The sequence below is a fragment of the Hordeum vulgare genome, chromosome 2H, assembly GCF_904849725.1.
Source record: "Hordeum vulgare subsp. vulgare chromosome 2H, MorexV3_pseudomolecules_assembly, whole genome shotgun sequence".
Taxonomy (NCBI): Eukaryota; Viridiplantae; Streptophyta; class Magnoliopsida; order Poales; family Poaceae; genus Hordeum; species Hordeum vulgare.
This window is the reverse complement of record NC_058519.1, coordinates 64919560-64931556: the sequence shown is the minus strand read 5'-3', so window position 1 is coordinate 64931556 and position 11997 is coordinate 64919560. Positions and strand designations below refer to the sequence as shown.

At 49.1% G+C, this 11997-nt stretch overlaps 1 protein-coding gene across 3 annotated transcripts; it reads right to left on the bottom strand.

The window, feature by feature from the left end:
* Positions 1-622: 622 nt before the first annotated feature.
* LOC123425020 (probable protein phosphatase 2C 65) lies at positions 623-5180 on the bottom strand. Of its 3 annotated transcripts, none has more exons than XR_006621777.1 (5): positions 4137-5180; positions 1664-1795; positions 1193-1569; positions 1045-1104; positions 623-958 (listed from the first exon to the last, which is right to left on the bottom strand). XR_006621777.1 is itself a non-coding variant. In XM_045108692.1 (4 exons), exons 1-3 carry the CDS (start codon positions 5046-5048, stop codon positions 1204-1206), a joined length of 1410 nt encoding a protein of 469 aa, XP_044964627.1. In that variant the 5' UTR covers positions 5049-5180; the 3' UTR covers positions 623-1104; positions 1193-1203. The 3 variants fall into 3 exon arrangements, 1 of the variants encoding a protein (XP_044964627.1); XR_006621778.1 differs by having other exon boundaries at positions 1050-1104; positions 4137-5179; XM_045108692.1 differs by having other exon boundaries at positions 623-1104.
* Between the last annotated feature and the right edge of the window lie 6817 nt (positions 5181-11997).

Sequence of the window (11997 nt, the reverse complement as noted above, 5' to 3'; positions counted from 1 at the left end):
TGACTCGTGACTGGTTATATTCCAATTCCAAGCAATCGTTTGGACATGGGAACTTGAAAATTAGTAATATCCCTAATGTGTGTCAAAATGTCCAAAAATACCAAGCAATCATTTGGACATGGAAACTTAAATTTTATGCGTAATGTCTTTAAAATGTCTAAAAATGTTTTGCAAGTTTACATATATATATATATATATGACGATAGACTTATTCTGATTTGATAGACTTATTCTGATTTGTTAGGATTTATTTTGACACTCGCTTATACTTGCAAGGGAGTAGTTTGTAAATGTGTGGTTCATGTGGCATGCAAATTGATGCACGTTAGTTTTGTGTTTATAACAATTGATAGCGAATTTGTATCACAGTAGCCGGTAGGTATTTCTTTAGAGAGAGTAATTGTTTGTACTTTCTTTTAACAATTTTGAGGCATAAGGTAAACTAGTATGTTTGTACTTTCTTTTAACAATTTTGAGGCATAAGGTAAACTAGTAGCCAATGAAGAATTTTGAGGAGTTAACAAGGAGACGGCTTTTCGCCCTTGCAGCAACCATAAGCATTATATTAGAATAAAGCTGACGTACTTCTTTCAGTAAAGTCTAAGCAAGCAAGCAAGCACCATTTCTCATCTCACGGATATATTAACGTACTTCTCACAGATATCCAACTCACAATGACCCCCTCCCTTTCGTTAAAAAGAAGCGACAACTATTTGTTGTAGCATCAGCACATATGACGGCAAGCATCAACTTAACATGATGTCATAAATAACAAATACTCCATTCCAGTTAACGCTTGGCGGCGTCCCAAGGCCACATGCGCAAGCCCATCAATCCCTATGCTGTTAAACGACCCTGTTTGGGTCAGGAACCTTTGCATTGTCGGTCAGCAGGTGCTCTAGAAAACACGAGCAATGGCGCCGAGACTTCCAACCGGTGCGGAACAACCATGGCGAGCCTGCATCACACCCGGCCACCGCCCAGGATGTCAAACAGCTTTCTAAGCGAAATACTGACAAAAGAGAAACTAGATTAGGGCGAGACCTTACGGAGGATGGCGACGGGGTGTGCTGCCGCTTCTGTTGTAAGATTTAAGCCAGAGGACTGCATTGAAACAGGTGGAACTGATATGAGCTTGTTTGAACCTATTACATTCCTCAGTTGGATGAATACTGGTGAGTGGTGACATTACCACATGCATGATCAGCAGGAGATTGCCCGCTGCAGCTGCAACGGTTGTTCCAGCTTGTTACCACCTTCCCTTGGATGCCGAGCTTCGACTGGTTGGGATGTCCTGCCACTGTCCATTTGTGTCGGCCTGGAAGCTTCCAACAAAGGGTGTGTAGGCGAAGGAGCGACGCATGAGAGGCGTCGTTCCGATGGAGAGCTGGAGGAGGATGGCCGCCGCAGTTCAGCAGCAGCTACTCCGTTCAGGTGACTTGCTTCTGACGGCACAAATACAGGCAGCTCCGACGGTACAAATACAGGTAGCTCTGACTGCACCGTGTGCAATGCTATCGGCGCCCCGGTGCTGCTGGAGTTCTCCTTGTCACTCCCTGCAGGACCTGACTGAGTAAAATTTTGGAAAGACAATGAATTTCTGCAAAGCCACCAACAATTGTGGTATTATTATGCCTACATAATCAAAGGTTTGTACACCTACATTTTGAGCATCCCGGATATGCACGATGATTATTGTTATATCGTCCGTCCTGTTTTCATGCTCTAGCCATAGTTTGTATGACTCTGCAGCGATTGCTGCGCAAGCATCTCGAGGGTCTTGATGCATAGCCACCTGTTGGAATGCAGACAGATCTTTAGCATTAGGGACATGGGGGCAGAGAACACCAAAGGCATACCAGAGCAAGCAAACTACATATTTTTTTACATGAGATTGATACTGAAAGACTTCAAATGGTATGATATGGCATAGATTCATGTCCGAGGGTATCTTATTACCAGAGTAGAGACCACCATCTAAAATATCCCTCTAAAATATAACATCACTCCAAAATGGTGGATCGCACATGCACAGGAAAGATGAAAGAACTTGGAAGAACATAAAGGCTGTTACCAGCCTGGTTTCCTTAAGTGCACTAGTTAGGGAAGTGGTGGAAAGGAAAAGAGAGGGTTTACAAGGGGACCATTCCATTAAGAATTCCAGACCATGTTGATCAGAATAGAATTGACAACATGCAAGCACATCACTAGTGATTCAGCAATCAGCAGTCAATTCTGAAGTGGCTTGTCAGTTCTAAGGCCAATCAGGAAAGTAGTGTATAATACATCATGATCCTCCAGTCAATTTCATCACATTCTCGTCGTCATTTACCTATCTTATCCCTCTTTTTCCTGGCCAAATTTCGGATTAGTCAATTCGCCATTACAGCTCAGATGCTAGTCCACTATTCATCTATTACTAAGTAAAGGTACATCCACTTATGCAGAACTTTAGTAGAGTGATAGCTTTCATAATGGCAACATCAATCAATCTCAAATTCCTGACCATTTCATAATCATTACACCACCCTAAACGTCTAGCTTTTTGAACAAGTAGCTTTTTAGTACACAAGAATGGAGTAAAAATGTGATATGCAGGACCATTTGCATTTGTTTCCTGGATAGGTTAATCGAACAAATGCAAATGCAAATGGTCCTGCATATCACATTTTTACTCTGCAGACTATCAGTATTCTTATACATGAACGTCTTAGGTCTCATACGTGAACGTCTTAGGTACCCCTCAGCATGCATTACTGGCTCACCAACATATTATAAGGACATCTACTTCTCAACAGATTCCACTGAACTTATCGGTAAATATTATCTTAACTTTGTTTTTACTATTATTATGCTTATCTTCTCTAACTTCAGGTTCCATGCTTACAGTCCCATGCTCCACCCTTCGACATGACAAGTTAACAATAATCTCATCAGAGATCTCATATTTATAAAGGGAACGATTTCATACTTTTGCTGCACAGAGCAGGTCAAGGTCAATGTCCAGTTGGGCTTCAATAACATCATAGGTCAGACAGTTGGACTTCAATATCATTTTGATGAAGCCTATAAACTCGTAAGTGTATGATACTCCCTCCGTTTCAAAATATAAGACCTTTTAGAGATTTTACTACGAGACTACATACGGGGCAAAGTGAATGAATCTACACTCTAAAATATTTCTAAGTACATCCGTATGTAGTTTATAGTGCAATTTTTAAAAGGTCTTATATTTAGGAACGGAGGGAGTATATAAGAACATTTACTATGTTGGTTGCCACAAAAAATATTTGGACCTAAAATGACACCGAGAGCAACTCCAGCTATCCCTATTTTAGGGGTTTTGAGCAAAAAAAAACTCACTCCAACCTTACCCCTACTCACCTCCATCCTAATGTGGTTTTGGGAGGCAAATTCAGGGAGATGGTTGGAGTTGCTCCACATGTTATTAGCTCATTAAAGGTAGTAGCAGACATGCCAAGAAACTTGCAGCTAGTTATAATATGAAGAAAAGAAAAACAACGAAGCGAGAAATTCCATCAACTCCTATGTGCTAGTACTAATTAACATGTGTGCTACTGACGAAACTGAAATGCATAGTAAGCCAGATATTCATGCGTGCTACTGATAGAATGGGAATTGATGGTAAGCCAGTTGGTTCACTATTGTTGGCTACTTTCGAAATCCAAAGCTTTACTTCAAGGCTTATAGGTTAATCAAACAAATTAACAAATACGAGTAACTGGTGTTGTGATTGAAAATCATTCCTGATCACCAATTTACTACTTTTCTACCTAAATTCACCACACCAGAAGTTGGTTCACTACCATTGACTAATTCCAAGATCGAAAGCATTACATCAAGGCTCTAGTTAATCAGACACAGATCAACAAATATGAGTAACTGGTGTTGTGACTGAAAGTCATTCAAGCAAAATGCACCCTGCTAATTACCAATTTACTACTGTGTTTGCTAACCAGATTCACCAGACGAGAAGTTTACAGGCACACACTACGAATTTCTTTCTAAGAATACCGTATGCGGTAGGTAGGTAGGTAGGTAAGACACCAACTTCCAAATTGATCAGCTCAGCAAACGCAGAGGGGCATGGAAATTAAGAGGGGGGAAATCATCACCATGTCGACGACTTCCTGGCTGGAGAGGAACTCGAAGACGCCATCGCTTGCGACGACGAAGAAGAGGTGGGCCGGGGTGATCTCGACGGTCTTGACCTCAGGGTCGGCGATGACCCCGACGCCCTCGGCGGCGAGGTCGCCGAGGCTGCGCGTGAAGGCGGTGCCCGGGTAGAGCCCGTCGCGTGCCCAGACACGGGGCGGGTCCCCCTCGTCGGCGAGCCAGCCCTCGGCGTCCGGGTCGCGCACGCCCTCCACCTGCTCGACGGACATGACCCGCGCGCCGCAGGCCTTGACGCGCGCGCGCTCGTCGGCGCGGAACGGGGTCTGGTCCCAGGACAGGTCCTCGGCGGCGACGCGGCCGTCGCGCCAGACCCCGGCGACGGCGCGCGAGTCGCCGACGTTGGCCACGTGGAGCGTGGCGCCGGCCACGAGGGCGGCCACGGCGGTGGTCCCGCTCATGGAGTCGTCCACGGCCGCCGCCGCGTGCATCTCCTCGTTGACCCCAATCATCGCCGCCCGGAACGCGCCCGCGGGGTCGGTCGCGAGGAGGCTCCCGCCCGCGCCGTCGTCCTCGGCCGCGAGGAGGAGGAGGCGCGGGAGCGCGTCGCGCGCGAAGCCGGAGCAGGCGGCCCCGCAGGCGCCGTGGCCGTCGAAGACCGCGAAGAGGTGGAGGTCGGGGTCGGCCGCGAAGCGCGTGGCGACGAGGTGCGCGTCCTGCGACTCCCGGCCCGGGGAGTCCGGGTAGAGGCCGTCCACCGTCAGCGTGGCGTACTCCAGCACCAGGCCCGCCCCCGGCACGGCCGCGCGGCCGAGGGCGGAGCCGCCGCGGCCGCCCGGGACCCCGCCTCCGTCCCGCCGTTGCCCCCCGCCGTCGCCCCGCGGCAGGCAGCACTTGCCGTGCGCGCACCCCATCGTCGGCGCTAGGGTTTGGGGCGCGTGATGGACGGACGCTGTGGGAGTGGGGGGATGGGGGTCTGGAAAAATGGAAGGGGAGGGGAAGGGAAGGAGGAAGGGGGGAGGAGGTTGGGTGGAATGGAATGATTCAAACGCGACTCCACCACGGCCAAATATTCTGGGTTTTTCCCCTCCGGAAGGCTTGTTGTGCCACCTGGCAGCTTGTGTGTCTTTGAGAATTTGTAAACCAGCACCATACACATGGCTTGCAGGAGTAAGTAAATAGGTTTGAAATAGATTGGATACGTGGCATTCTAATATCAACTCCAGAAACAGCTCCCCATCAGGGCATCTCCCTAACCCGTAAATTTTCTTTCCGCATCTCTTCGGGAATCAGTCATACATAGACTACACACGTTCAAATGTTAGAATGCAGCAGCTATTCAAACCCGTGTGGTCCTCCTCGTCGGACGACTCAACATAATGCTTAATATGTGCTCTAAATCCGGACCCATTGCTTGAAAGAAGAAGGGACAATTTTTTAGATCCGGCAATTCACCGAATAGTTGCCGGGCATGATGAGTATAGCAGTAGCATATGGTACCTGACGAGGCGGTCGGAGGAGAGGGGTGGAACAGTGATGGAGGATAAGCGGGGTGGAGCCTAAGTGGAACGTTGGAGGTGACGAAGATGTAGAGTTCCGGTGGGGTGTGGCATGGCGGTCGGGTGGTGGAGTGACGACAAAGACAAGAGGGGAAAAATAAAGGAGAGAAAACGAGAAGGATGGGGGTATGAGGTCCGGGAAGGATTTTGGAGGCCTACGTGGTTGTTGTCGGACTACCGCAAAGTCCCCGACATTTGTCTCGGGTTTGCCAAAAAAAAAGTACGTCCAAACTGCTTGGCAGACCGATATAGACTCATATTGGATGGCAAACCGCATACTCTGCAGTCGGACAGTTGCGGGCAATTTGAGGACCAGACTTGGAGATGTCCTTAATGCACCAACGTGTTGTTGGATGGTTTGGAGGGCAGTGGTATCCACATACTACCAGGATTCAAGTTCTAGACTTGACACCAGTGCTCGCATTTTCCTGTATATATTTCAGTACTTCAGACGATGTGCGAGAGCTACTTTTGTCCGTTCCCATAAGTCTCTTCCCTGATTTCATTTAAATTTTATTTTTAGTTAAAAAGATAATGTCCTAAGACCCGCCGGTGCAGCATCACGCGTGACAGCAACCATCGAGGGGCGGTGCGAAGCGACACGACGGCGAGCGGCGGAGCGGTGGACGTGGTGGTGTTCCCGCGTTGATGCGGGGGAGCGGTGAACTTTCAGGTGGTTACTAACCAGCCAAAATTTTAGCAAGGGAAAGGATCAATCTTACAAGATCCTTTAAAGTTATGACAAATTTATGGAAACTGTCTGAGAGACATTTTTGACCCAACATCTTGATACGTGTGTTGTGCATCATTATTTCCAAATGTAATTTATCTTATTTTGATGTTATATTTGCCTCAGGGTATAATTCTAATGACTATGTAAATATTCTCGTTGATAATAGAGACATTACACATTTGACGGTGCCTCTTACCGTTGATTCATTTCTGCAAAGCCTACCTAGTATTATAGGACATATTTTCTTAACGAAATTCTTAACGTTTGAATGGACACACTCAATTTGAGAATATAGTTTGCCTGGCTATTTCTATGACCAACAAGAAATATAATATGATTGCGTTCTCGAGCACCTATCAATGATGATCTGACGCCTTTCCTGCCACCACGGAGGTAGGAGTGTACAAGGAAGAAAAAAATAGCATGGAGTGGTGGTGGTGAAGGCGAAAACAAATCGTGTGTAGCGGCCTACCAACTACTCTTTAATAGAAGAGATCTATGTGATTTGGTAAGATGGAAATATATATGAGATTTGGTAAGATAAGCAAAATGATATGTTACTTTTTTTGTATTAGAAAAGTTGCAATTGTTAATTAATACTAGAGACAATTATATTAATAAAATGGTAGAACATTGAGGAATATCTTATTTTGTTTAGAAGGTTATCAAGAAAAATCTTATTGTTTGTATTTTGAAAGATGATCTCACATGTATGGTACAATTTCAAATCTGAATTACCTATTATTTACGTGATTGAATTGAAATAACATTTGTCAAAGCGAGTATGAAATAAGATCTCCCTTTAATGAGATTTGATTTTTTTAATGAGGAAGGGGGTGTGGTGGGAGGTGAGGCAAAAATATACCAATGAAAGGGGATGGTGGAAGGTGAAGCAAAAATAAACCAGTGTGGGGATGGGAGTGCACGCGAAAATAAATCGGTGAGGAGAGGCTATCAACTCCCCCTTTAGGAGTAGAGGTATATGTGTTTTGGTAAGATAAGAAAATATATCCGATTTGGTAAGACAAGCAAAAAAGATATGTTATTTTGCTGTATTATAAAAGTTATGATTGTCATTTAATAATAGAGATAATGATAATAATAAATGACAGTATATTGAGCAATATCTGATTTTGTTTTGAAAGTTTATCGAGAAAAATCTTATGTCTATCTTTTAGGAAGATGATCTCACATATATGGTGCTTTTTTTGAATTCTCCAAAGCAAGCACGAAACGATCTCCCTTTAATGGGAGGGTGTGATGGGAGGTTAGACGAAAATAAACTAGTGGAAGGGGGTGGTGGGAGGCGAGGTGAAAATAAACGAGTGTGGGGATGATAGTTGAGGCGAAAATAAACCGATGAAGAGAGGCTACCAACTCTCCTTTTAGGAGTAGAGATATAGATCGTTTAGTAAAATAAGAAAATATATGTGATTTTTTAAGATAAGCAAAAAGACATGTTATTTTTGTTGTATTAAAGAACTTATGATTCTTATTTAATAGTAGAGATAATGATAATAATAAATGGTAGCACATTGTGTAATATCTTATTTTGTTTTGAAAGGTTGTTGAAAAAATTCTTATGTCTTTTTTTAAGAAGAGGGCCACACATATATGACGCGATTTCTGAATTCTTAATAACCTATAAATGACGTAGAATTGAATCAACACCTGCCAAAGCAAACACGAAATAAGATTTCCCTTTTAACGGGATTTGATTTTTTTAATAGGAGGGTGTGATGGTAGATGACGCGATAATAAATCAGTTGTTAGAGCATATTTTTCCATATGTGGTTTTGATAATCGATGACAATCCATATGGACTAATGGTTGCCTTGAGTTATATTTGAAGGATTTGTCCATATACACTTCTTGAAGTCCATTTGTTGATTTCAAGGAGTTTATATGATGATCAAGGTGGTATTCAAGGTTTTATCCAAAGATTGGTCATAAAGACACATGGTTGATCAAGATTAAGTCAATAGTAAATCAAGTTGATCAACACACGAATCATACAAGATGTACCAAGAGGGATCGAGTGATCCCATGGTGTGGTAAGCATTCTCCATTACGCTTTGTGTACTAACCCATGGTCTTCATGATAGTTCTATGTGGGGTAAGGTGTGTTTCCATGGGCTTGCGTCAAGAGGGAGATCTAATATGACCCATGAAGGATGACACCAAGCGGTGATCGTCATCAAGATTGCGCTGTGCAAGTTCAAGGGGAGCATCATGAAGAGATCATGTTTGAAGCTTGTCATCCATTTTGGTGGCAATGGACTTGTGAAGATGTGCTGAAGAGTGGCTCACCCATAGTGGAGTATGGGGGAGCAATGTCGGTGAATACTCACAACATATGCCATAGGTAGGCTAAAGTCGATGAGAACCGAAGGGACAAAGGTGGACGCTGGGAACGAGGTTGGTACACGCATGGGACGCACGATATACCCAGGTTCAGGGCTCTCCGTAGAGATAATACCCCTAATCCTGCCGGAGTGTTTGATGTATAGGAACAGAGTACAATGTCGCTCCTGGAGCTGTGTGGGGAGGAGGAAGAGGGGAGCAGCCGACTCGTCTCTACCTCTCTCTCTGTGGTTGGTGAATGTGTAGTGTTGAATGACTGGTGAAAGATCGGCCTCCTTGCATGGAGGGCGACCGGGGGGTTTTTATAGACGAACCCGCCGGCCTACAATATGGATGAAGGGTACAAGTGTGGGACCCGGCTGGCAGCTTCGCCGGCTGGCCAGGGCCCCACAAAGGTCTTGTCTTGTCGATGGGGGGCCCGCCGGCTGCATGGTCTCGATTGCCTGTGGGACCCGCCGGCTCGCCAATGAGGCTCTCGCGTAAGGTTGACGCTGAGCACGTGAGCGTTGCCCCGTGAGATTCTTCATGGGCAGATAGTACGACCGCCTCCACTGTTCCCCATGCCGAGTGCAGTAATGGAGTGGGAGTGTGACGGTCCGACACTATGCTAGGTGATGGATCAAGGCCGGGGTAGGTCAGCGGCGTGGCCGCCGACGCTCGTACCTACCGGGCGCCCTGATCTAGTACCTTTGCTGACGCGTAGCTACCTTTAATCATGAGGTCTCTTCCTGACCTACGATCTGATGTGACTTGTGATCGTCGGCCAGCTAGCCTGCTTGGCCAGCCGGCTTAAGTGTGGTCGCCTCCTCTCCAGTCTAGCTGGCGGGATCAGGCCGGCTCGGAAGAGGAGGCCGCCTGAATTCCAGCCGGCAGGGGTTGCCTGGCCGGCCAGAAAGGTGGCCGCCTCGTCCCCTAGCCGATAGGTGATGCCTAGCCGGCCAGGAGACTTGGGCATTGGGAATCTTCCTACGTCCATGTCCATTGGGCCGGAAACGAAGGAATAGGCTTGATGATCCTACCCCGGGGTTATCCCCCCGACAGTAGTCCCCGAAGCTGGCGAGGTCTTCCGCCTGCGGGCGGGCGGCCTCACCGGCTTGTTGATTTGTCTTGATATTTTGACCGCTATTCGCGGCAAAAGACGCCGGCTTCGAAACCGGGTGGCTTTGAAGCGACGCCTCGGTCTAGTCGTAACTTGTTCGGAGAACGCCATGTGTCAGGCCCCGCCTGGCGTAATGATGGCGATTACTGCTGACGAGATCGGGCCAGGGCCCTGGGTCCCGCCACGACGTCCCCTCGGCCTCCGCGCGGGAGATCCTGTGCGGATTTACTCCGCGGCGGTTGGGCTTAGGGAAGCATTACCGCCCGTAATACACGGGATTAATGGGGCCCGGGGCGCACCGGATCCCCTCCCCACGACGCTTCGTGGGGGTTTAAATGGGACGCGAGGGTTCCGAGGAAGCCATTCGCCCCCTCTTCTCGCCCTGCATCCGCACTCTCTTCCTCCCTGCGTCGTGAGAAGAAGAGCTCGCGCCCTTCATCTTGTTTATCTTCGCCGTCGCGACATCGCCGACTACTTCGAGCTCTCGCCACCCGCGGCCATGGCCAGCGGTTCTTCCTCGAAGAAGTCGTCGGCGCAGAAGGCGTCCTCGCAGGGAGCCTGGTTGGGCAGCGACGTCGACGAGGGGCACATCGAGGCGCTTCGTCACCATCGACTGCTGCCCCCGGCCTCCCGAGTGTTGGTGTGCCTCCCCAGCTCCGAGACCGCTCCCGCACCCGCCGTGGGAGAGGTCGTGGTCTTCGTCGAGCACTTCTACCGGGGCTTCGGGCTCCCGGCTAGCTCCTTCTTCGTCGAATGGCTCCATTTCTACGGCCTACAGCCGCATCATCTGGCGCCGAACGCCATACTGCAGCTGGCCGCCTTCGTGGTCCTGTGCGAGGGCTTCATGGGGATCGAGCCTCGCGTCGATCTGTGGCGCAGCCTATTCTTCTTCAAGCAGCAATCCATCGCCATGGAGAAATCCGAGGTGGAGAAGCTCAAGGGGCCGCGCCCCATGACGCCGTGCGCGGCCGCGTTGTTGCATCATCGCCTGAAGTCTGGCTTCCCCCAGATGCCTCTGCAAGAATCCATCAAGCATTGGCAGAAGGGTTTCTTCTATGTGAAGAGCGCCGACCCGACCCAGGACGCCCTCAACATGCCCCCGTTCGCCATCGCTCCCCCAACGCGGCGAAACTGGGATGCGAAGACTCCCAGGCCGCATCCTGAGGTGGCGCTTATCTGTGGCCACCTCGACATCTTGGAGAAGAGCGGCCTCCTCGGCCGCGACCTTCTCGCCACCATGGTGGTCCGCCGGATTCTGCCTCTGCAGAGGCGGCCGCATCTGGTCCGCCAAATGAGCGGCCGGCTTGATCCATGCCGGCTATCCACCAAGAGGTTTACCCCGGGCGCTGTAGCGCGAAGGGTGAACCTGATCTCCATCGCCCGCATGGATGAGGGCGGGGAATGGACGTGGGGGATGTCCCCGTTCAACAGGGCTCACCCGCCTTCGATGGTAGCTTTACTCCATTTTTCTCTGTTGTTTTGTCTTGAAACCGGTGGCGTTGCTGAGCCTTTGGTTGAATTCTTTTTTCGTAGCTGTTCGAGACCCTGCAGGGGTCCCTCCGCCAGCCCGCTCCCGATGTGGAGGTGTCCGACGCCTCCGAGATTGAGGATGAGGGCGAGGTGGAACCCCGCTCAGACTCCTCCGCCGGCTCGGAGGATCCCCTGGAGTCGGAAGGGACCGAGTCGTCTGGTGAGTATACGCGGCCCACCGTAGCAGACTGGACGGACGATGATGAGGTACCCTCATTCTGTTCTGGTGCGGCATTCGATGAAGACTCTGATGAGGTGGAGGAGGTCACCAGCCCAGCACTGACACGTGGCTAGCGTCAAGGTGGCGGAGCGACCGCTGCTGACGAGGCAGCTGGGAAGAAGGGCAAGGGTGCCACAGCTTCCCGGCCGGCCTCTAAGCGGCCGGCGCCGGGTCCTCCAGCCGGGCAGCGAGCAGGCGGCGCCAAGAGGCGCCGTGGTGGTGGCCGGAGGCAGGTCCCAGTAGTAGCGGGGTACGGTTTCCTCCTCGTTTCCTTTGTCCAGCTTGGGATGAGCTTTGTTCCTTAGGAGCTTTGCTTGACAGGGAGGCGGAGGATGCGGATGAAGACACCGCTTCCCCA

Bases quoted from the DNA above. Each gene is read 5' to 3' on its own strand.
- LOC123425020 (XM_045108692.1), bottom strand. From the start codon at position 5,048: ATGGGGTGCGCGCACGGCAAGTGCTGCCTGCCGCGGGGCGACGGCGGG. The intron at 1,796-4,136 runs GTGATGATTTCC...GCATTCCAACAG, and splicing joins GCCAGGAAGTCGTCGACATG to GTGGCTATGCATCAAGACCC. The intron at 1,570-1,663 runs GTAGGTGTACAA...AATTTTACTCAG, and splicing joins ATATCCGGGATGCTCAAAAT to TCAGGTCCTGCAGGGAGTGA.